Consider the following 22224-nt stretch of genomic DNA (forward strand, 5'->3'; position numbering starts at 1 on the left):
TTATGAGTGTCCTTCAGTGCAGCCTCTTGCTCTGTCTCTTGGTACTGCCCAGTCTCTTGGGCCAGCAAGGAGAGGACCAAGGAGCAAAATCCTCCCAACAGATCGTGCTTCAGATCTGTTATCTGGCTCTGTGCAGAGGATCGAAGAGGGGCGCTGTGCTCTGTGTTTGCAACTGAAAATGAAATGTGATAACATCTCCAGAGTGGAAAATTACAGAGCCTAAGAGCAAGTAAAGCCTGTAGCAGTGAGAATTCGGCAGCTGACAGAGGCAGAGCTGGGTGCCTTGGGCTGCTGCCTTCACCTCACCATGGCAGGCACAAGGTTCCTCTCCCTGAATTCAAAATGTGGGGTTTAACAGACTCCTGCTCAAAACCCGTGCCAGAAGGAAACGACACGGTGCAAAAACCACCATGGAAGAGACGGCACGGATTTGCCAAAAAATCCATGTAGGAGGGAAGGGATCATTCTGCCTGGACAGAAGGACCTGTTTCCCCACAACACCCACACTCCTCTTCAGCCGCACCCTGGAGGCCACGAAGGCTCTTGAGCGAAGCAGAGAACACCTGAGCCCCTCTCACCTGGGTCATCTTGGCGAGGTCCAGCGAGGGCCGCTGCTCCTGCAGCTCCTCCGGCCTCCTGCGCTTCATTCCCACCTTTTTGTCGTTGAGCACGCAGGGCTGGGAGCGGCTGCGGGCCAGGCCCAGCTGCGGCGCGCCGGCCGCGCCGTACTCGGCGCACGAGAAGCGCTCGTGCGAGCAGGACAGGGACCTGGGCATGTCCCCCCTGTCCCCTCCCTGCCCTCCTGCGGCCGCCTTCCCGGGCTGCCCGCCGCACAGCGGGTTGGAGCGGGCGGGCAGGCTGAAGCTGGAGCTCCTCTGCATGGTGGCCGCGCCGTTGGAGTAGCGCTGGACGCTGCCGCCGCTGTAGCAGCGCCTCTTCTCCACCGGCGTCCACACCTTGGAGCCCAGCGGCCTCCAGGAGGGGCCGCAGGCCGACAGCTCGTCCGAGAAGGACAGCGAGCGGCACTGGCGCTTGCTGGGGGGCGCGCAGGGGTGGCCGTGGGGGTCGCTGAGGCTCAGGTCCCTGATCAGGTTGGTGACGGAGCAGGTGGCGGCCGCGTCCCTCGGCCACCGCGAGCCCTCCTCGCCCTTGTCCAGGCAGTCCCAGATGCTGGCGCCCGGCTGCTCCAGCTGGAGTGGACATTTCCTGCTGAGATCTCTCCATCTGTCATTTTCTGGTTCAGAAAGGAGAAAGAAAGGAAAGGGGAAAAAAAAAAAAAAAACAACAAAAAACAACACACAGGCACGGGCATTAGCGTTAATTAATTCTGCGACTCGCTTTCGACGTCCATAAACAAAAAGAGTAGCATATGGGACGTTTTCCAGTGCAAATTAATTAACTCTTAGAATATGGTTTCCCAAACTGCCAGCAGAGCGGGCTGTGTGGTGTAGATGGAGAGAGAGACAAAGTGACAGTCCCAGCAGGAGCAAAACTGCTAGAAGAAGATAAAAACATGCCTCTGAATATTCCAGGTTGCACTAGCTAAGGGGAATTCAGTGGTGTAAAATGTTGTGGCTACTGGTTATCTCTGTGCTAAACCATGTGTCAGATGTGTGCGGTTTGTCCTGGGCTCCACAACTGACAATTGCCTGAATTTACAGCTGAATTTAAAAAACATGAATCACAGAATGGCTGAGGTTGGAAAAGCCCTCTAGGATCATCCAGTCCAACCATTAACCCAGCACTGCCAAGGCCACCGCTGACCCACTTCCCCAGGAGCCACATCCATATGGATTTTAAATCCCTCCAGGATGGGGACTCCACCACTGCCCTAGAGCTGCTGTGCCATGTCTGGCCAACCCTTTTCATGAAGAAATTTTCTCTAAAATCCAATCTAACCCTCCCTTGGTGCAACTTGAGATTGTTTCCTCTTGTTTTATTACTTTTTTACCTGGAAGGATACTCCCCATCTCCTGTCAGGGAGTTGTGGAGAAAGAAGATACCCCTTGAGCCTCCTTTTCTCCAGGCTGAGCCCGCTCAGCTCCCTCAGCTGTTTTTATCAGACTTGTGCTCCAGACCCTTCCCCAGCTTCCCACTGGGAAGAGAGGATTCAGGAGGATGATCTCATTCCCACACACATCCCACTGACAGCAAAAGAAGAAAGCAAAAGCACCCTCAGGGCTGGGCTGCCCTGCAGAGGCCAGGGCTCTCTGCAGATACACCTTCAACGCTCAACAGGAAAACCATGGCAGGACAACCCCGCCGGCTGCTGCAGTGGAAAAAAGTCATCAGCCAACAGCCTCTCACCAGTGCCTGTTTTTGTCGTTGGCTGCTGCAAACAGAGCCCAGCCGTGCTGCCAAGTTTCACATGATTGTATCTAAACCATGAGATATTTTTGGGGGGGCTTTTTGGGTATTTCCACTCAGGCAACTGAAGGATGAATTAGAAGCCGTGCCCAGCCCGCAGCTGCAGGTACCAGCCTGGTAGGGAAGATGCAACAGTGCAGAACGCTTCCAACAAAGGTTTCCAGTCAGGAGGTCAGATTTGGGGCTGCCTTTCACCACTCTTGGAGGATTTTCCCATTCCTCCCTGCCTCCAGCTGCTGCCATAACAGCTCCAGCCACAAACAGCCTGGCTCTGCCCGCAGGAACCGCACGGCATTTCAGCTGTTGCTCTCCTCATTTTAATACACACAAGGAAAAGTGAGAAATCTGTGCTAGACAACTCCATCTATGTTTAGATCTTTATTATTTTTCCTCTGTACTATGCTGCCAGCAGAGAGATTTCTTGGGTCAGGTCAGCAGACAAAAGGAACAGAAATAGAAGCCGATTTTTCATGGCAAGCTGCCAGGATCCTCTGGCCAGAGACTGTACAAAAGGCCTTGGTGAGGAGGATACAGGACACCTTCCTCTTTCACCCCTGCTTCAGCACAAACAGCTATAAATCTTCTAAAGCTGGCAAAGAAAATGGTAAAAGCACCACTATCCCCAGATCCAGCTTGGGGTTATTTGCTTTTCCCCTTGCACAATGTGAGCTGGCACAGCCTGGCCCCTCCGAGTCCCCAGCAATCACTGACCAGTCCCAAAATAACAGATAGCCCAGAAAATGGGTTTTTAGTGCAAATAGGAAGCAGGTTGCCCTGAAAAAATTGAAAATGGAGTAGTCTAAAGGCCGAGGGTGTAATTAAAGAGCTCTGGAAAGCCTTATTGAGGAAAAGCAGCTGGTTTTCTGCTCAGTTTTTTAGAGACTAAGATTCCCATCCTGCACACGTTGATAACGATAATTGCACTGGAACCATTAATTCTGCTGCAGTTAAACATGTATTAATTTTCTTAAACTACAAACCTCAGCCTGGCTTTACCCTGAGGCAGCAATTTGTTCCAGGATAAAACCCACCACGAGAAGCCCTTGGTCTGCAAGTGAGCTGCCTGGCTGGAAAACTCTGCCTATTGGAAAACAAAGGCACAACCAGAGCATGCTGTAAGTGCAGCCTGAGGGGCTCTTGCCCTGCTTAAACAGGTCCTTCTTGGCTGCTGGTGTCCCTGCATGAAATAGTACCTTACTTCTGGATTTTGACATTAAAACTGCAAAAACAAACACTGACACCTTAACAAAACCCAGCTGTTCTCTCACAAAACCTTCGCCACATCAAACAAACCCTCGTGGTGCTTGTGGACTGGAGTCACATCCCAAAACTGGGGAAGTGGGTGCTGTCCTCCATCCCTGAGAGCTCTGCACTGCCCCAAGGAGAACAGGAGCCACTCTCAGAGCATCCCAGGCAGGTTTCCAAGGGCTGAGCTGCAGGTTTTGCAGGAGCAGCACACGGACACATCAGGCACTTTGCAGCTCAGTGATGGCCCTGGGCTTTTTAAATGACTGCTGTGCTCCTCTGGTGACACAGAGTAAATTTTAACGACCACTCATAACCACAGAGAAGGGTGTAAAACCAAAACGCTGACACAACTTTAACTGCAGCCACACAAATGTGCTGCTATAATATTTTTACAGTTCCTTTTTATACATAATGCATGATCCTTCTGCTCAAGTTTCCCCTACGTTCTTTTCCCATGAAATAATTTACATTAATACATAATTTACTATGGTAACTTGTAAAGCAATTAGGAGTTTCAATCAATTTTTCTTATCTTTTTTGGCAGATAAATTCTGTTTGGAACCTAACCCAAACATTTGTCTGTGCACAGGTGCACATCCAATTCCCTTTTTTTCCTTCCATGTTGTTCAAGTTGAATTTTGGTCTCACAGTTCCTGTGCACAGGGGAAAAGGCAGCCTGCATTTTCCACTGCCCCCTATTTATGTTCAGGAGATAATTTCTAAGTGTGGAACACATTTAATGGTTGTAATTAGCTGATGGCAGTGCCAGGGAGCTTTTCTAGTGCAGAAATAAAATGAAAATACGACGGGCAGAGCTGTGCTTCAATGGAAAATGAAAACAACAGCCCCTAAATCTACTCTGGAGATTAAACACATCTGTGGGCTGTGGGCTCCTTGTGCCAACAGCCTGCACAGGGGAGGGAAATCCCCAAGCTCCCAGTGAAACGTGCCCAGCTCTTCAAAGGGATCCTCTGGAGAGGTGTCCCTGCTCCAGCTGCACCTCACCAGAATTCCCCACACAGCTTTTTCTCTTTGCAGGGTGACTGTGTTTGAATGTGCATCAAGATGCTCCACACTGCTGGCCTTTCCAAAAAACACCCCAAAATTCCAGAAAAGCCTGGTTCACAAAGAGGAGGCGTGCAAGCCTGGCAGGTGCTTTCAGAATGCATTCATCACCAGCACGAAGAGATTGACAACCCTGGAGGTCTTTTCCAACTTTAATGATTCCACGAGCTCTCTTTTCTCCTGGTTTCACCCAAGGATGGTGAAAAGCCACTTCCAAGAAAGAGCAAGTGCAGCAGTGAGCCCAAGGCTGCAGCCCTGCCCTGGCATGCTTGGAATGGTGGCATTGCCAAAGGAGGTGGAGGAGTGACAGAGTGCCAGGACACAGACAAGCTGAGCTGTGTGCCCATCCCTGCTCTGCTGCAGCACTCCAGGAGCACAAACTCTCAGAGAGCCCTCCAAGGGAAAATGGAAATGGAGGCTGCTTTGAAAGGAGACCTTCCCAGAGGATGAGTGCAGGATCTGTCCCCAGTGGGCTCAAAGCCATCCTCCTCCTCCTCCTCCCATTTACAGTCAGGGCTGGGATCCTGCATGTGCAAGCACCTTGTCACTGCCTCAATAAAACCCTGCCTGCAGCTTCCCTCAGAGATAATTTCTTGCTTACACAGAAAGCAGGAGGTCATGGCTGTCAGCACACACCTACTGAGCTTCTCTCACTAGGTCAGGTTGGACACTGGGGCTTGGAGCAGCCTGAGACAGTGGAAGGTGTCCATGACATGGCAGGAGGTGGAGGGAGATTATTTTTAATGCCCCTTCCAATCCAAACCATTCTAGGATTTCATTACTTTTGACTTCCTATATTGGAATTTTTTTGTCTGTGGGTGGATAACAAAAGACATGGGCAGAGACACCTTCTGCTACCCCAGGGTTCTTCAAGCCCCATCCAACCTGATCTTGAACATTTCCAGGGATAGGGCATCTACTAGCCTGTGCCAGGCCCTCAGCATCCTAATGCCACAATTTTCTAATATGCCACCTTTTCTAACACAATCACTGATATTTTCACTAGGGACCTGCCATGGAGACTGCTGAGGAAAGAAAAGGGGAAAAAAAAAGGCAAAAAAAACCCCCAAACTATCCATCAACAGGACAATTCTCACACTCCTGGGTGTTTCAAGGACCCATCAAGGAGAAGGGAAAGCAGAAGTTGTTGAATTTATAGTTTTAGGCATTTCACCTTTACTTTTCCTCCAGGCAAAGGGCTATATAAAGATAAAACCCAATCTTTTTAATAATATTATCATTTCACTGGCAGAAATATTTGTCACAAATCTAAATACCAGAAGATTATTTAGGTCACCCTGAGAATTGGACCTAGCCATGCATCATCCAATATATCAAGTCTTTATAATGTTGACTCAATATACTGAGTTTGGTTACAATCTGTGATCCATTCCCAGATTCTTGCAGTGTTTAGTACCTTACAAGAAAAGCTCCAGGGTTTGGATGATGCTCTCTGGCAGAGGCTGGTTTTCCCTCTCCCCTGTCCCATGGCCATGGGGTCCAGAAATAAGCTGCCTTCCTGCCCCCCAAAGACCCCAGAAAGACTCTTTCCTAAGATCCTCTTTTGTCTAAAACCCCCCAAAAATCAGCCAACTTCCCCCCAAACCTCCAGCACAGACAGCACTGTGTGTCTTTGCCTCATGTTGTCTGTGCTGCCAGTCCAAACTTCTCTGTGTTTATTTATCTCAATGCTTTCCACCAACAGGGACTTGGCCCTTTGACTTGAAATATTCCCCAAGTTTAGCTTTTCAATAGTAACTTATTTAAAAAGACAAGCAAGTTTCCACACTGGATTAGTCTGTGATTGTGGCCCACATTGGGGGACATCAAGAACACTCAGGGAACATAACTAAAATGAAACTCAAGCCAAGCAATGCCCTCACACAAGGGAAGGACAGGACTGGGCAGAGACCACAACAGGGCAAGCTGAGGTCAAGGAGGTGACCTTCAGTTCCCTCAGAAGGAGGATAATTTGGCAGCACAGCAGCACTATGAAAATGCAGAATGCTCTGAAAAAGCTCTTAAAGACAAGCTGCTTCTCAATTAGGCAGAGACTGTGTATCTGCTGAAGAGCCTGCCAGTGCCACAGTGCAGGACAAAACCATCTAATTTGGGTTCTTTGTTCCTCACTCGTGTTTGAAAGGCAGGAGAGAGGGAATGGGCTGTCTCTACCCCTTCTTGACTTTGGAGCTGGTGATTTTCATCTGAAAACAACCACAAATGCTCTCCATCTCCCCACACTGCCAATGGCTGGAGCTCTCAGAGAGCTTGGGAGGCATCTCCTGTCAGTGCATGTGCCCAGCTCTCATTAACACTAATGAGAGTTGTGTCCATGAAGAAAAGGGACAGCCTCTTTGTCTGTGAAGGATTGGCTTTCACAGCAAGGAGCTTGGCTCAAACTTGACCTACAATTTTAATTGGGTTTGGAGGCCTCTCCCAGTGATTGGCTCCCTGCTACGAACACCAAAGAGCACAACACAACTGCACATCCTCTGGCACTATCAGCTTGTCAGGATCATGGGCCAGGGCACCAATCCTCCATCCATTCTGGGGGCTGTTCAGCATAAAAAATGATAGCAAGCTCTGACATAAAAGATATGAAACATATTATATCATGACTACTGACAACGGCAAAAACGAGACTTTTTCCTTCTTGTTTGAGGTCTGTCCAACCACTTAGTGCCAGGTGTGGAACACTTTAGTGATAAAAGCTGATATTTATTGCTTGCATCATGCAAACAGCCAAGAACCACAGTCTCAGGCTGGATACTTAAACACAACCTCACACTCCAAATGTTTATAATCTCAACTGTAAGGGTAGCTCTAAAAATAAGCAGATGTATCAAAGGGGAGGGAAATGGAGATAAGCACTTCACTCAGCAATGGCAACAGGGCACAACAAGCACCTCTGGGGAGGAGAGTGGCACAGGTGTGGTGGGGTGGGCACCCACAGGAGGGATGGAGGGATGCCCACCCCAGAGTCTGCAGGGGAGTTTTGGAGACATCCAAAAATCAGGACATCTTCCTGAAGCAGGAGTGGAGGAAACACAGAGAGAGGTTTCTGTTACTTACCCATCACGCCACAAGAGAAGAGGGTAGGTCCTTGACTCATCTTTGGAGTGTGCTGCAAACAACCAGAAAAACTATTCACTTCTCTCAGACTGGACCTGGCACCAGCCTGCCTCCAGCCTGGGCAAAGCCTTCCATGGCCCTGCTCCAGCAGAGACCAGGGGACAGACCCAGCCACCTTTCCTCAAGGAAATCAACTTTAATTAAATGCTGTGCAGAGTCCTTGCCAAGGCCTGAGCTTGCAGAGCAAAGCTCTCACCTCAGGGAAGAGCTGCAGCAAGGTCCCCAAAACTCTGGAGAAACTCAAATGGGAGCTGCAATTCAGTGGTAATCCTGGATTGGGCAAGAAAGGAGCAAAGTGGTATCTTGAACCTCATCCAAGCCCATTAAGGCTTTCCCATCTAGGTACAAAGCAGCTATTTAGCTTTTTTAAGCATATAATGTGTTTCTAAGGCAAGGCGTCCTCACCTCAGCACTTCTGGGGAGTCTGTGCTCAGATTGTGCTGATTTGCACTAAAAATAGGGGGAAATGCCACTGTATGGGTACAAAATAATCCTGGTTGCTTTTCACACTCTTTTTTTTCCAAGAATTTTCCTCTTGACAGTGTAAGAGGCACCATCAGACTTCTAAAAATGAGCATGGATGGGTTCACATATAATAAATCAATATGTTATCCACAGCTGCATGCCATTTCAGCTATGCCTGCAAAAGCACACTTTCATACTAATTGTTCCTTTATTATCCCTAAAAATATCCACATTCTGGCTTCTGAAGTGTCTATCCTGGCAGCACCATCCCATCTGACTGAGGCTTTACATCATCTGAGGGAAGCACCAGCACGGCCCCCACGTCCATCTGCACTGCCATAATTGTGTTTTATCTGGCATTAGGCCACTGCACTCACACCTTCCCTGCTGATCCATGTTTTACATGTTGCCTGCTCACACAACTATGGAATCTCAGAATGGTTTGGGTTGGAAAGGACCTTAAAGCCATCCAGTTCCACCTGGGCAGAGACACCTTCTATGTGTCCAGGTTGCTCCAAGCCCCATCCAGCCTGGCCTGGGACACTTCCAGGGATCCAGGGGCAGCCACAGCTTCTCTGTGCCAGCATCTCCAGTGCATAATGAGGACAACAGTAATAATAATAATAATAACAACAACAACAGCAATAATGTACCAAATGATGGCACCTGAGCAATCCAATAAAGGATCCCACTTCATTTACAGAATGCTGGAAATACTGAGATAGGGAGGCATAAAACAACTACTGGGTGTAGATGTGGAGAAGGTAAGTAAGGGTCAGTCACCTTTGGAGCTTGTGCCACTTTTCTAGGTGCCAAGCCCCACCTTATGATCCATCAGCAGAATTAATCAGGAGGCAGAGAGGACAGGCAGCTGTCTCCAAGAACAGCCAAAGTGGAGCAAAGATGGAAGTGGGACAAGCCCCAGAGAAGGCAGGAGCTGTGCCAGTGCACATCTGTGTGCCAGCCCCAGAGACCAGACACTGTCTGCAAAGGCAGGAGGGAGAGGAGTCTGACATATATCCCACACCAAGTATAATTACCATTTTGTAAGAATTTTGTCTTTATACCAAACTGGGAGCTGAACCAAACGAGCCCACTGGCTGTTGGCAGGTGATCCTGCCCCAGTGCTCAGACATTGACTTCCTTTGGGTTTTGCTTTTTGGCCTTCCCCATGAAGCCAACAGAAAAACTCTTGCTGTCTTTAGTGGATCAGCCTTCTTGTGATTGTCTGTCCCAATTTAACAGTCCAGGCAACCCAGCAACTCACCTTGTGAGCTCAGGATTGCCCCTGCACTCCTGCCCCAGCCCCAGAGGTGCAGGAGGCACTCAGCAAACAGCCAGGGCAAAGTTTTGTGTTACTAAACTGCATCTCCACCACCTGCCATCAGACACCCTGAGACCCAGGCCTTCTCTTAGGAGCAGAAGAAATTCCTCTCCTCTGTCTCTCTGCAGCCAGCTCCCCTTCAGCTGCCCCACACACTTCCCAGAGCACATTGAATGTTCAGGCTTCCCCCTTCCCACCCTGAGCAGCAGCCATGGGAGATGCTGCCTTCCCAGCAGGAGATAACACTACAGCAAGGGTATTTTTTAACAGATCAATATCCTTCCCAAATTTCACCCTTTTAAGGCAGGATTTTCCACTGCCTCTGGCTTGCTCACCTTCTCTGCCTTTCACTGCCAGGGCAGGCTGCCTTCACCCCAGCACGCTGTGCTCTCTGCCTGGGGAGCTCAGCTGGACAGCTTGTCATCCTCAGCAAACCCAGGCATTTGTATTTCTTTTATGTTCAGAATGCCCATTTATGGTTTATCCTGCCAGATGCTTCCTGCTGTGTTCCTGCACACCCTTATCTGAGACTCTCAGAGCACCCTGCCTTTTGGTCAAGTTTCTTCTCAGACCATGCCCATCCATCTCTCCAGGAGAACAGAGGGGCAAATGTCCACAACCAGCCTTGCTCTGATGGCTCTCCATCACCAAACATTTGCTCTGACCCTGCTTCCAGCCCTGCTGCCCCTTATTTCTCCCTACCATAGATGCACTCAGCCCTCACAGCATCCTTTAGTTTGTTTGCCACCCCTCATTTCTTTTCTTGTTGCTGCCTGCTCATTCAGCATGGTGGGTTTGCACCTCTCCAGGCTCACAGAGAAATTAAGTGCCACAGCACTGCCCTTCACCATCTCCCACTTAATCCTGTTTCCCACTTGCTCATCCTCCTATTAATGATGAGCATCTGTTAGCTGTCAGTGAAGCAACTTCTCACCTGTGTTATTCACAGCATTGATTTGATTTTTTTGGTACTGTTTATCCCATTGAGTGCTTACTGAAATCCACATATGCAAAAGCCACAGCTCTCCAATCATTTACTAATCACCTGCTCCTTGAATATTAATACAGCTTTGTAGAAATAAGTGCTACAAGACATCTAAAGATCCATCCCTGCAGGAAAGAAAACCCTTATTACAAAGCTACAGCAAAGTTCTTGGCAGAAAAACAGTTTTGAACAGAGATTTCCCAAAGCTTACCAGCTCAGTCCTGCATGTTACAGAGTCAGCACCTTTGTTTTCCCGAGTTTTGGTTAAGATCATCACCATGGTAATGCAGTCCTGCCTCTGAGTCCATCAGGGTCCAGGCAAAGGGTGCTGGCAGCTGGGGGCTGGCAAAGCTCCTCTTTCAGTCCATGTTCCCCCAGGAGAGGCTGGGCCCTGCCAGCTCCTCTGGGGATGTGCAGGGACAGCCTTGGTGTGTGGAAAGCTCCCTGCACAAAGAGACAAAGAACAGCTTTAGAGGACTGTCCTGGAGGGTGGATGCACTGGGCAAGGGGCAAGCACTGCCCAAAAAACACCCTGAGGGTGCTTGCTTGAGGGGTGTGTTTATTTTAGGATCCTAAGCATCGTTGGTGTTTGCTCCCCATCAGCACAGAGGTGTTTCACAGCATGGGGCACTCACAGGAGCTGCTGGAAGCACACAAGGTACACAAGGTGATCCACAGGGACACAAGTATTTCAGTCAAATTAATAAAGTTTCCTCTGAAATCTCCTTTAGAAAAGGAGACTAGCATCCCCTATATAGAAGATACCAAGACACTGAAAGAAGAGATTATTAAAGTTGATCTCACAGAAACCCTTTGCCCCCAGACCAGCTGGGAGCAGATGTCCAGCAGAAAAAGCCTCTCCAGCATCATTATGGCTGTGAAATCCCCTGGATGCACCTCTCCCACCCCAGTCACTCCATGATTCCCAAAGGGTTGTCTGCAAGGAAGGAGAGACAGCTCAATGCCCTGAAATCCTAAGGGCCACATCATGCCTCTTGATCTTCACCTATTTTTAGGTAGTTTTAGGTAAGAAAAGCTGAGGCTGGACAACAAGGAGACTCTTGGAACACAAACTGCAAGCCAGCTCATGCAGCACTGCCCAGCCCTGACAATGAGCCCTGCCTCACCTCCTGGCATCCTCCCCAGCAGATTTATTCCCTTGTAAAGCAGACAGATTGCAACTCAAATCTGATTACTGAAATCAGCGTTTTCCCCAAATCACTCCCCTAATCCTGTTTCGTTATTTTGCTGCTTTGCAGTTAATGCAAACAACCAAACCCACCATTTGCACAATCCAAAGAGCAAAAAACTCTGATCTTGTACCATCCACTCAAAGCCAATTGTGATATTTAAGGATAATAGATGAAAATACTCCACTAAGTATTAACCCTTATTGTGAACTGATATGGCTGCTCTTCCCAGCTCCCAAATCATCCTGTCCATGTTTACCTGGATTAGAGCTTGCAGTGGTGTTAAGAGTAGCCCATTTAAAGGCCAGCTGGCTGCTAAAGAAAATCACCTTCTATTATTTTATGAGGACAAAGTTCATCCAGAGTGCAAAGCCAAGATTGGGAATCAATACATTTTCCAAAGATTTACTGTTCCCAAGGGTGCCTGGTACAGTCTCCAGCTTTCTATGGGATATCACTAAAATCATAATTTACAGTTTACTGGTAACTACACCATAAACCACTGGGCAGCCTAGTGACCAAATGAAAACTGTCAAATAGAAAAGTAAACATTTCAGAGTGTCAAAATGACACATAATTTGTGAGCAGAGTTAGATGGGATACTAGGAAGGAATTCTTGGCTGTGAGGGAGGTGAGGCCCTGGCACAGGGTGCCCAGGGAAGCTGTGGCTGTCCCTGGATCCCTGGCAGTGCCCAAGACCAGGCTGGATGGGGATTGGAACAGTCTGGGACAGTGGAAAGTGTCCCTGCCCATGGCAGGGGGTGGCATGAGATGCTCTTTAAGATGAATTCCAAACCACACCATTCTGTGATTCTGTGATTTCTATCTATCACTATCTTAGCTGTCCCTGATCCTGACAGAGTCAGAGTGCTTGCTGCAGTGACAAACTCTGTGCTGGGAGGACATTGGGGCACAAAGATCAAACAGGGGTTCAGAGTAAGCACATTCACCAGCTATGATTCCTTCAGGAATAATTACCCTTCCCTGAGGTGATGGTTAATGCTGCAACAGCAGAGTTGGGCAGACACCCTGCCCTGCATGCAGCACACACCATCACCATCACTCCCTGCCCCTCTGCATCCCCTGCAATTAGCACAGCCCTAATGACAGGCAGCAGTGCACACTGCAGCCACCACCACCCTCCAACACCAGGGCCAGGGCACTTGCAGACATCAGCAATTTGAACCACTGCTTGGTTGGGTTTTGGTACCATCCCCATGGAGAAATTGCAATAAAAAGGGAAAATTCCCAGTGAAATGTGATCTCTGGCTCCCCATCCTGCCTCACAGGATGGTCCTGCCCTGTCACATCCTCTCCATGCAAACCAGTGTCAGGGGACACAAACTGCAGAGCCAGGATGGACCCTATTGGTGCTGAGGAGGAAACCACTGTGTATTTATAGACTGGGCTCTTTCACACACACACATGCTAATAAAAAGATAATCTGCAGGGACCATTAATTACTTTAAGAAATGTATTTCCTCATTTGCAATCAGATAAGGGAACTATCTTCATCATGATGTCAAGGTTAAGTTTAGACTCGAGCCATGGCTGCTGGGATTGACACAATCTCCTCAGCTACATGAAAAGCCCCTGAGGAACTCCAGTGCACAGAAATCCCCATATTTTAGCAAACCCTGGTTTCCACATGGTTCAAAACACAGACCAAATAGAAACCTCATGATCTTTGCAGTGGCAGAGGTGGGAAGAGATTTCCCTCAGAGCTGCTTTTGGGACAGTACCACAGCTATGGAGTGTTGGGCTTGGAAAAAAAATGAAGTGAAATGATCCAACTCTCATCCACAGACTTGAAATGTAAACTCTGGGGAGCAAACAAGGCTGTCCAAGCACAGTCTCAGAGCTGCTCATGAGGAATAAACAGCCCTTCCCTGCAGGGAGGTCTCACACATGACTGGTGCTAACACAGCAGGCTCCAAGCACCACTCACAGCCATGCCCTGCTCACCAGCTACAAGAACTGCATGGAAAAGACATCAAGATTCAGCAAAGTGTCTGCCAGGTGCTCTGCCATGGCTGGAGGGAGCATGAACAGTGAGCAGCATCACATCCCCATGCAAATGATGAAAAACTTCCTCACAGAAAGGGTTACTAAGCCTGGAGTCCCCATCCCTGGAGGGATTTAAAAGCCCTGTGGATGTGGCACTTGGGGATATGGGTTAGTGGTGGCCTTGCCCATGCTGGGGAAACAGTTGGACTCCATCATCTTAGAGGTGTTTTCCAACCTTACCACCCCATGATTCTGTGGTCTGACCCCCAGAAATACTCCTTGTGAAAACAACTGAGGACTAGCATCACAAAGATTTCCACTTGCTGTGGGATCACCACCCTCTGCACAGAAAACATGAAACCCCTGTCCAGCTCAATAATCCATCTCCAGACACACAGACTGACATAAAACCTATTTACAGTGGAAAGGGCACATGGGAATGAGGAGCTGGAGCTGTATTTTGCATACTGATACACCTCACAAGCAGAACACTGAGAATTCTCCCAGAATATAAATCACCTGCCCCTGCTGAATTTTTAATGCTGCTCAAAGTGAAGAAGCAATGACCCAAGCAGGACCCCACTCCCTACCCCTGCCCCAGCACCAGTCCCTGTGCTGTGCTTGAAGAAAATGGCTGAGCAAGGAGCCAATGCAATTTCTGGAGTTTATTCAATGCAGATTAGACCCACAGGTCTGAAGAACAAACCTAATCCCTCTGGACCAAACTCTGAGCATGATTCCAGGGCTTCACCAGCATCCCACATCACCAGTGAAACAGAAATTCCTTCCACTATGCACATCTTGATTACTCCATGCAGTCAGACCACTGTGGGGACCAGGCACAGCACAGCTGGTCATCCCCTCCCAAACCCTACAAAGAATTTGGGGAAATACCCAAAAGTGGTGACTGTAATTGAAAATTGTGGGGTTTAAGGCTTTCTGCAAACATAGCACAGCAATATTCACCCAAAATAAAAATCATGTCTCTCTTCCCCATCCTTCCACTTCATAGAAGTGATGTGGGGCTGCACTGAATCTCCTCATTGCACAGCCTGTCTCACCCTCAGGGCTTTGGACAATGCCAAGGAGTCCATATTCACTTTCTTGATTTATTGTGTTATGAATTTGGAAAAAATCCATGAAGTTTAGCATTTGCATGTAACTAAGTCTGGGTTTATTTCCTCACCCAGGCAATAATTTGTCTTCTGCAACAGGGCTGAGTAGGCTCAGCTCTGGGCAGTTTGTTCCCCTTGCTTGAGCACTAGCCTATGCCATCAGAGAATATTGAGTTTATTTATGGGGTAAAAACCTCCAATAAATGTGAAAGATGCCATTCAGGTCCTGAGATGAAATCTTTACACTCTGAAAATGCCCCATGGACTAGTCCTGAGCAAACAGCAGCATGAGTCAGTGCACATGACTTTCAAAGGACAAAATTTCCACGGAGGCAGCTGCTTCAGGATTGTCCCCTGGGACTCTGTCAGGAGCAAAGAGCTGCCCCTGGATGCCCAGCCTTGGGAGCAGCAAGGCTGTAGCCCTGCCCATCTGACCCTGAGCCTGCAGCCAGTTCCTGCTGCTCCAGCTGACAAACACCATCCAGGACACCATGGCTCTCACACAGGGCTCCTCTCCTGCCCAGCTCCTGCCTGGCAAACACCTCTGCTGCCCCAAGCTCCAGGTACTCAGCCAGAGAAAAGGAATAAGGAAATGTCTTCCTCTGCCTCCTGTTTGTATCCAGACTTCTCCAGGGCTAACAAGACAAAAATATTCTTTCAGCCCTGATTAGTAAGTAAAGGACTTGCCTGCACATAACACAGCAAAGGGGGGAGCAGTGTGTGAGGTGAGCATGGCTCCACAGGTCTGCACAGCTTCAAGAACCAAACAAATCATCACCTCAGTGCTTCTGACCAACACAGGCTCTCACCAACACAGCCCAGAACCCACCTGTCCTGCCAGTGCAGGACAGCCTGGATGGAGCCAACATCTACAGCCACCTAGTAAATCCACAGCCAGAAGGAGCTCGAGGTCTGCCACGACAGCTGCCACCTCACAGGGCCACGTTAGGAACCAAAAATGCCACGTGCAGCCACCATGGATGGCCCCATGCAACAGAGCCTGAGATTAACCCTCACTACCAGGAACAACAGACACACCAGAAATTAATTACCAAGCAAATAAAACTCTATTATTTCAATCCCATCCCTGCTCCACGTGCCTTGGTACTGCCTCAGCCTGGGAAGGCAGAGGGTCCCCTGCACTCCAAGCCCCAAAACACACATCCAAACTCCCCCAGCTCCACAGAGAGCCTGAAATCCAGGCTCACACCCAGATCTACATGCTTGGGTTCAACCTCAGCTGCAGGCAAGCTCTCACAAAAAAAAGGAATCAGAGGAATTAAGGAAAATTACACACCATCTACTTGAGTAAAAGGTTTATTGCCCTTGTGCTCTTAGGGAATAGGAGTGGCAGGGGAATGAGTCCTGTACACACCAGCAGAGGAAGGACTGAAAGGACAGGGCAGGGGCAGAGGTGCTTTGTCTCAACATCTTTAGCTCGAAGGAAATGCTGCTGGCAGTGACTTTGCCTTTTCCTCCCTGGCAACTGAAAAGGAAAAGAAGAAAGCAAAATTAGTCATCACAAAACAGTGACCAGTGAGAGGGAGGTGCAAGCAAGGAGCCTGGGAAGTAGCAGGACACAGGGAATGGCTTCAAACTGAAAGAGAGCAGGTTTGGATTAGATATTAGGAAAATTCTTCCCTGTGAGGATGGGGAGGCCCTGGCACAGGTTACCCAGTGAAGCTGTGGCTGCCCCATCCCTGGAAGGGTGGGCAGAGCCTACAGCACAATCCCAGTCCCAGTGACCACAGAAATTACACATGTTCTTTGAGCAAACCTGCAATCATTGCCTATTCCACTCACTAGGGCACTGCTTCTATCTTGGAGCAGTATTTCCATGGACCAAAGGTTGTCTCTGGAGAAGAGCAGCTGAAGCAGCAGCAGCAGCCCAGCCTGCTGGTCCAACAAGCATCTCACCTTTCTGTGGGTTTCCCCTGCTGCCCCAGTTGTGAGATTTATTACAAGAATTTGCAGTGGTCTGGGAGACACTGTGAGTGTTGGCCACACTCCCAAAAGCTGAGGAATTGCTGAATTGAGAATTGCTTTGGCTGCTTAATCTCAACAGCTAGGGATGCTGAGCAAGGCAGCAGGGTCTGGGTTTACTTTTAATCACTGCTCAGAGCATGCTGCTCTAGTAAACAAACACAAAAAAGCAATTCTTGTTTCTTCTTTATATTCTCTTCCCATATACAAGCTGAGATGTCTGAGCTGAAGACAGTAAATGGCCCCACCACACTGCTTTTACTGACTCACTTCTCAAACACAAACAACTTCAAATAGCTCATGAACCCCTCAGAATACCTGTCTGCATGAAACAACCTCCATCTGCTTACAGACACATCATAATGCTCTCAGGGCTAGAATCACTGAATGGTTTGGGTTGGAAGGGACCTTTACTCTCATCTCATTCCAAACCCCTGCCATGGGCAGGGACAACTTCCATGTGTCCAGGTTGCTCCAATCCCCATCCAGCCTTGCCTTGGACACTTCCAGGGATCCAGGGACAGCCACAGCTTCTCTGGTCAACCTGTGTCAGCATCCTCCCACCTTCAGTTAGGGGGATTCTCAGCCAGCCCAGGCTTCCTTGCTGGCTCCAGAGCTCTCAGGGTCTCTGTGAGAAGCAAATCCTGTGGAGGCAAAGCAAGTTCAGCAATGCAGCACCGACTGTAATGCTGCTGCTCATCAGTGACCACTAAAAATCCACCCAGATGGAGCAGGAGCAGGATCTGGGACATCTCACTGTGTAATTGGGAAACACTTGCCAAGACCCACAATACCATCATCGCTGTCAGAGCCAATTTGGATGCTGATTGTAAGTCAGATTTCTCCCTTCTGCAAGGCTGAGATGGAGAACAGGTAGAGGCTGACAGCCCTTATGGATGTGCCTGGATTTAAAGCAGGAGAACACTGGATGTATGGATCAACTGCCAGACTCCACATTATCTTCTACCATCTCCCCTTTATGGATAAATACCTTAAGACTGCAGAACCCCCACATGAAGCCCAGCAAAATGACCACTTAGAACCTTCCAAAAATTGAAATTCCCTCCCTGAACTCAGCAGGCACTAATAAAAGAGTTTCAGATGCTTTTGCTGACTGTGCCCACACAGGGTGACACATGTGTGCTGTCACCTGCACACCCCACACTGTTTGCATTAGACCAAAGAACTCTGGCTCTTGGGCAGGCTCTGGGGGTTCATTCCTCAGATGAGAAATGGTATTCAAAGAGCCCCTGGGCTCCTGAAAGATGAACCTGGAGCCTTTATTAATCCTCCTAGCGACCCAAAGGCACTTTCCCTGCTGTTTGTCCATCCGTTGCCATCAACACCAGCACGGGGAAGCACTGAGGAGGGAGGGAAGGAGCTCCAGGGCTAAGAAACCTTTGCCCACACTGCCACCTCCATGTCTCCATGAATTTCCAAGCCCTGCACCTTCTATAAATCTCTTTAAGGAAGGAGCAGCCAAACATCTGTGGGTTGTCTGGATGAGTGTGAGTTTGGCAGACGGAGCAGCATCGCCCCGCAGCCTTCGCCTCCCGTTTGCCTGGGCTCATTAAATACACAACAATCTGTTACCAGAACACAGCTCCTACGTGCAGGGGCTGCCAAGGAGCTGGTTTGATGGCCCTGGTGGAGATGGGGGAATGTGTGATAAGCAGAGGGGGGCTCTTCTTGGTGTAGGAGGGCAAGGAGAGGATGGGCTGCACCCACCCTGCCTCCGCCAGTGAGCATCCACAACGTGGCACAGGTTATCTCTGTGCCAGAGCCATCCTGGAGGTGATTTTGGGAAGCTTCAAGGGGAACAGAGCAGTACAAGCAGGAAGAGATGCCTACAGCAGCCAAGGATGTCATCCTGCAGCATCATCCCAACTGTGCTGCATCCAGATGGAGAAACAGGCTCTGCCAGGATTATTCACACCATGAGCACAGCCCTGGGCAGGGGGCATCCCTGATCCTGAGCAAACTGGGGGGTTCCCTACTGCTGCTGGCCCAGGCATGCAGAGAAGGCACTGCCAGCACCCAGCCACAGGCAGCCTGGGCTGATGCTGTGCTGGGGAGCAGCACAGGAGGCTTTGCCTTCCCTCAAAGGAAGTCTTTCGCTGCGAGGGAAAAGTCAAAGCAAACACCCACTCACCGTGTTTACCCGCCTAAATCAAAGCCAAAGCAGCACTGAAACGTGCCCAACAGCATTTCCACAGAGTCATTCATGGAGAGTTTGCACTTGGCTTTTAGCTGGTGTTTTGAATATGGCAGGGAGATGCTTGTGAGGCTGGAATAATGCAGAATCTGTTGCTGTAACACGCTCTGGGCTCCTGTGAGGTGTCAGCAGCACGTAGAGCCCAAACCTTCTGCAGGTTTGGCTCCATCAGGGCATCCCTGAGGGCCAGCAAGGAGATGCTTCCCATGCTGGAACAGCTCCAGCAAGCCTGAGGTACCACTGCCCCAAAGCAAGGTACCCCACCAGGGGATTGCCCAGCTGGAGAAGTAACACCCACAGAGGACAGTTTTCCCAGAACTGGGATGCTTTGTCCCCACAGATGCCCTGATTCCCATGGAGTAAGGCAGGATGAGCTCCACTGTAGCTTGGCAGCTATAAAAGCCCAGATTTTGCAGACTGTCTCAGAGGCAAGGAAAATTTTTAAAAAGTAAGTGGAAATGCAAACAGCCCCTGCTTTTATTTGGGCTGGCAGGAACACAGTCCTGCCCTGCACTCCTCAAGCTCATTTATGACAGTGTGAATAAGCAGTAATAAATGGGAAAAAGAAAATTAAAATGTGCATTTTCCACCCCATCTCTGGATATTCTCCATATATCCCTCTTTCCCTCATGCCACGGGTGAAAATCAGGAGAGAAACAGATTCCCCTGTGCCACAGAAAGGGGAAGCCCAAAGGACAGATGGGTTGGCCCCAGCACCAGCATGGTGTGAACCACAAAGGCCACTCCTGAAACTGCATCCTGAGGAGAACTGACCTAAATGCTGCATCCCATCCCAGCTCCAAAGCTGCCAGGAAGGGAACCACGCCAGGCATTCTGTCAGTGCACAAACATGAATGATTGCCCAGGACAAATAGGGCAGCAAAATGGTCCACCTTCATCACATGGAAAAAACATGTATCAACTTGTAACCCTAATGAGTGAAGGAATTAATGAATCCTGGAATTTGTAAACCATTATGAAGTCCCTAAAATAATGCCAGCACCTTAAATGAATGAGACTGAGTTAAACAGCAGGTTCTGTTAGAAAACAAGATACAGGGGTTTTTATAGATATTAAGGACAATAAGAAGTTGCATAGACAACAACAGAAAGAATGGTGGAAACATTAGTCAGGATGCAGAAAAGGAAGAAATAGACAATATAAACATTACTATCCTGAGCAGAAAGGAAAATGACACGGCCACATTTGTCAGGAGTAACCTGGGATGAAATTAAACAGCAGGCACTAAATATAGATCCTTCTGCAACAACAGCTCCAAATAAATTTACACCTTCAATTTTATAAGATCATGCCAAAAAGTCTTGTGAGCCATCACCAGTGATGGCCCCTGAGGACAGGCACAAGCCAGGCTGGTGAATGTGGTGGGGAGAGCTCGAGCCCAGCAAGGCTCTGGTCTCAGTGCAAGGTCAGGAGTCAGGAATCACAATTACACCCCCAGGGAAAGAGCTCTCCCCTCTCCTGAAGTCCCTGTGCAGGTCAAAGGGAGTGCTGGTAGAACACACCTCGTTCAAGTGCACAGAAGTGGATGACAGCTCCTGATAACATTTCACTGGCACACCTCAGACAAACCTCCCAGGAACTGGTGACACTGGCTGCCACAGGAACTACACTGCCACCCTATGCCATGCAGTATTTCTGCCAGTACTTGGGGAGGAAACAGGAAAACCAGTGCTGTGTAAGTGAGGAGACCAGCAAAGTGCTAAATACAAAATGTCAATGCAGAACAGATAGAAGCAACCAGCACAGCTGGTTGCAGAGATGTTAAGATACACCCTAAAAAAAACAAATTGCTCAAAAGCCACTCTCCTCAAAGGCAGGGGCATGTGCCCAGGCTCCTGCATGGTGCAGTAGATTACCCAGGCATGCAGGGATAAATTTATACAGGCTGGGTAAATTTGGGGTCTCCAGGAGGAGAAGGGATGGGACAGACTGTGCTCTGCACCTGGAGCCTCCTCCCACCTCTGACCAAGGTCTGCAGGGGACTCCAGGAGTAACTGGAAGGTTTCAAGGCTCAGGTACAGTACAAGAACGTGGAGTGGTAACTGCTGAGGATGAGCTGGTGCCTCAGGGAGGGCAGGAGAAGCTGAGCTGGTGCCTCAGGGAGGGCAGGAGAAGCTGAGCAGGTCCCTCAGAGGGACACACCAGCAGTGAGACACCTCCCAGCACAGCAGGAAGCTGGAGCTGTGCACATCCAGAGCAAGGGCAAAGTGCAATTTTCCCCTGAACAACACAGACAATAATCATTGCAATAAACTACAACACCACAAATGACTGCATGAGGCTCTCAGCCAGAGTTACAGCTTTATCTCTGCACTGGGGGCCTTTCTAAAAGACACTGAATCATAGAGTCATTACATGGGAAAAGATGTTTAAAATCACTGAGCCCATGCTCTAGCAAGGATGAGCTCAGAAAATCACTAAAAATGGTGACACACAGAGCAGTCCCAGGAGCAGGGCTCTCCTGGCTCACTGCCCTATACCCCAAAGGAGCTACTGCACCCTGTGCCCAGCAGCCCCATGTCCCAGGGGGGATGTGTAGGGATCAGGAGGCTGGAATGACAGAGCAGCTCCTCCACAGGCTGCTCTGGCTCTTGTCCAGCCCCTCTGGAAGCTGCCACCTTCATGGTGTGTCATGGGGTTCACAGGACAGGCACAGGGAGGGATTGACAGCCCATCACACTGCAGAGCTGGAACTTTTCTGTTAAATCAAGTTTCAAATACATTAATCTGAAAGCTCCATGGGAAAAGTAATTTCTACCAACAACACAAACCATGCACAACCAAAAACGTGGGTGAGAGTTTCTAAATGAAACATTTACATTTTGGCAATGTACATCTTCATTAACCACAAAGTTTTCACTCTGAGAAGTACCATCCATTGCACTGCATTTCATTTATAACACAGCTGATAATCCAATAATCACAGAATGGCCTGGACTGCTTAAAGAGCATCTCATTTTAACCCCCTGCCACAGGCAGGAACACTTTCCACCCTACCAGGTTCCTCCAAGCCCTGTCCTTGAACACTTCCAGAGGTCCAGGGGCAGCCACAGCTTTTCTAGGCTTTCCTTTTTTTTTTCTGTTTTCCTGAGTTAACACAGAATCAA

General features: G+C 49.0%; 1 protein-coding gene across 5 annotated transcripts in view; it reads right to left on the bottom strand.

Moving 5' to 3' along the window:
* Window positions 1-22224, bottom strand: part of FAM53B (family with sequence similarity 53 member B) — a 43214-nt gene that overhangs the window by 15200 nt on the left and 5790 nt on the right. Inside the window, exons 2-5 of one of the 5 annotated variants that reach the window (XM_079312273.1) lie at window positions 10798-11030; window positions 8009-8082; window positions 7753-7804; window positions 579-1234 (exon numbers count right to left, since the gene is read on the bottom strand). In XM_079312273.1, the coding sequence (XP_079168399.1) occupies window positions 579-1234; window positions 7753-7792 (696 nt within the window). In that variant the 5' untranslated portion in view covers window positions 7793-7804; window positions 8009-8082; window positions 10798-11030. Of the gene's footprint in view, window positions 1-578; window positions 1235-7752; window positions 7805-8008; window positions 8083-9093; window positions 10712-10797; window positions 11031-16273; window positions 16385-22224 lie in introns of those variants that run through there. The other 4 variants (XM_079312272.1, XR_013775080.1, XM_079312271.1 and 1 more) reach the window with 4 other exon arrangements.

Source organism: Erithacus rubecula (genome assembly GCF_903797595.1).
Source record: "Erithacus rubecula genome assembly, chromosome: 9".
In the NCBI taxonomy this organism is placed as follows: Eukaryota; Metazoa; Chordata; class Aves; order Passeriformes; family Muscicapidae; genus Erithacus; species Erithacus rubecula.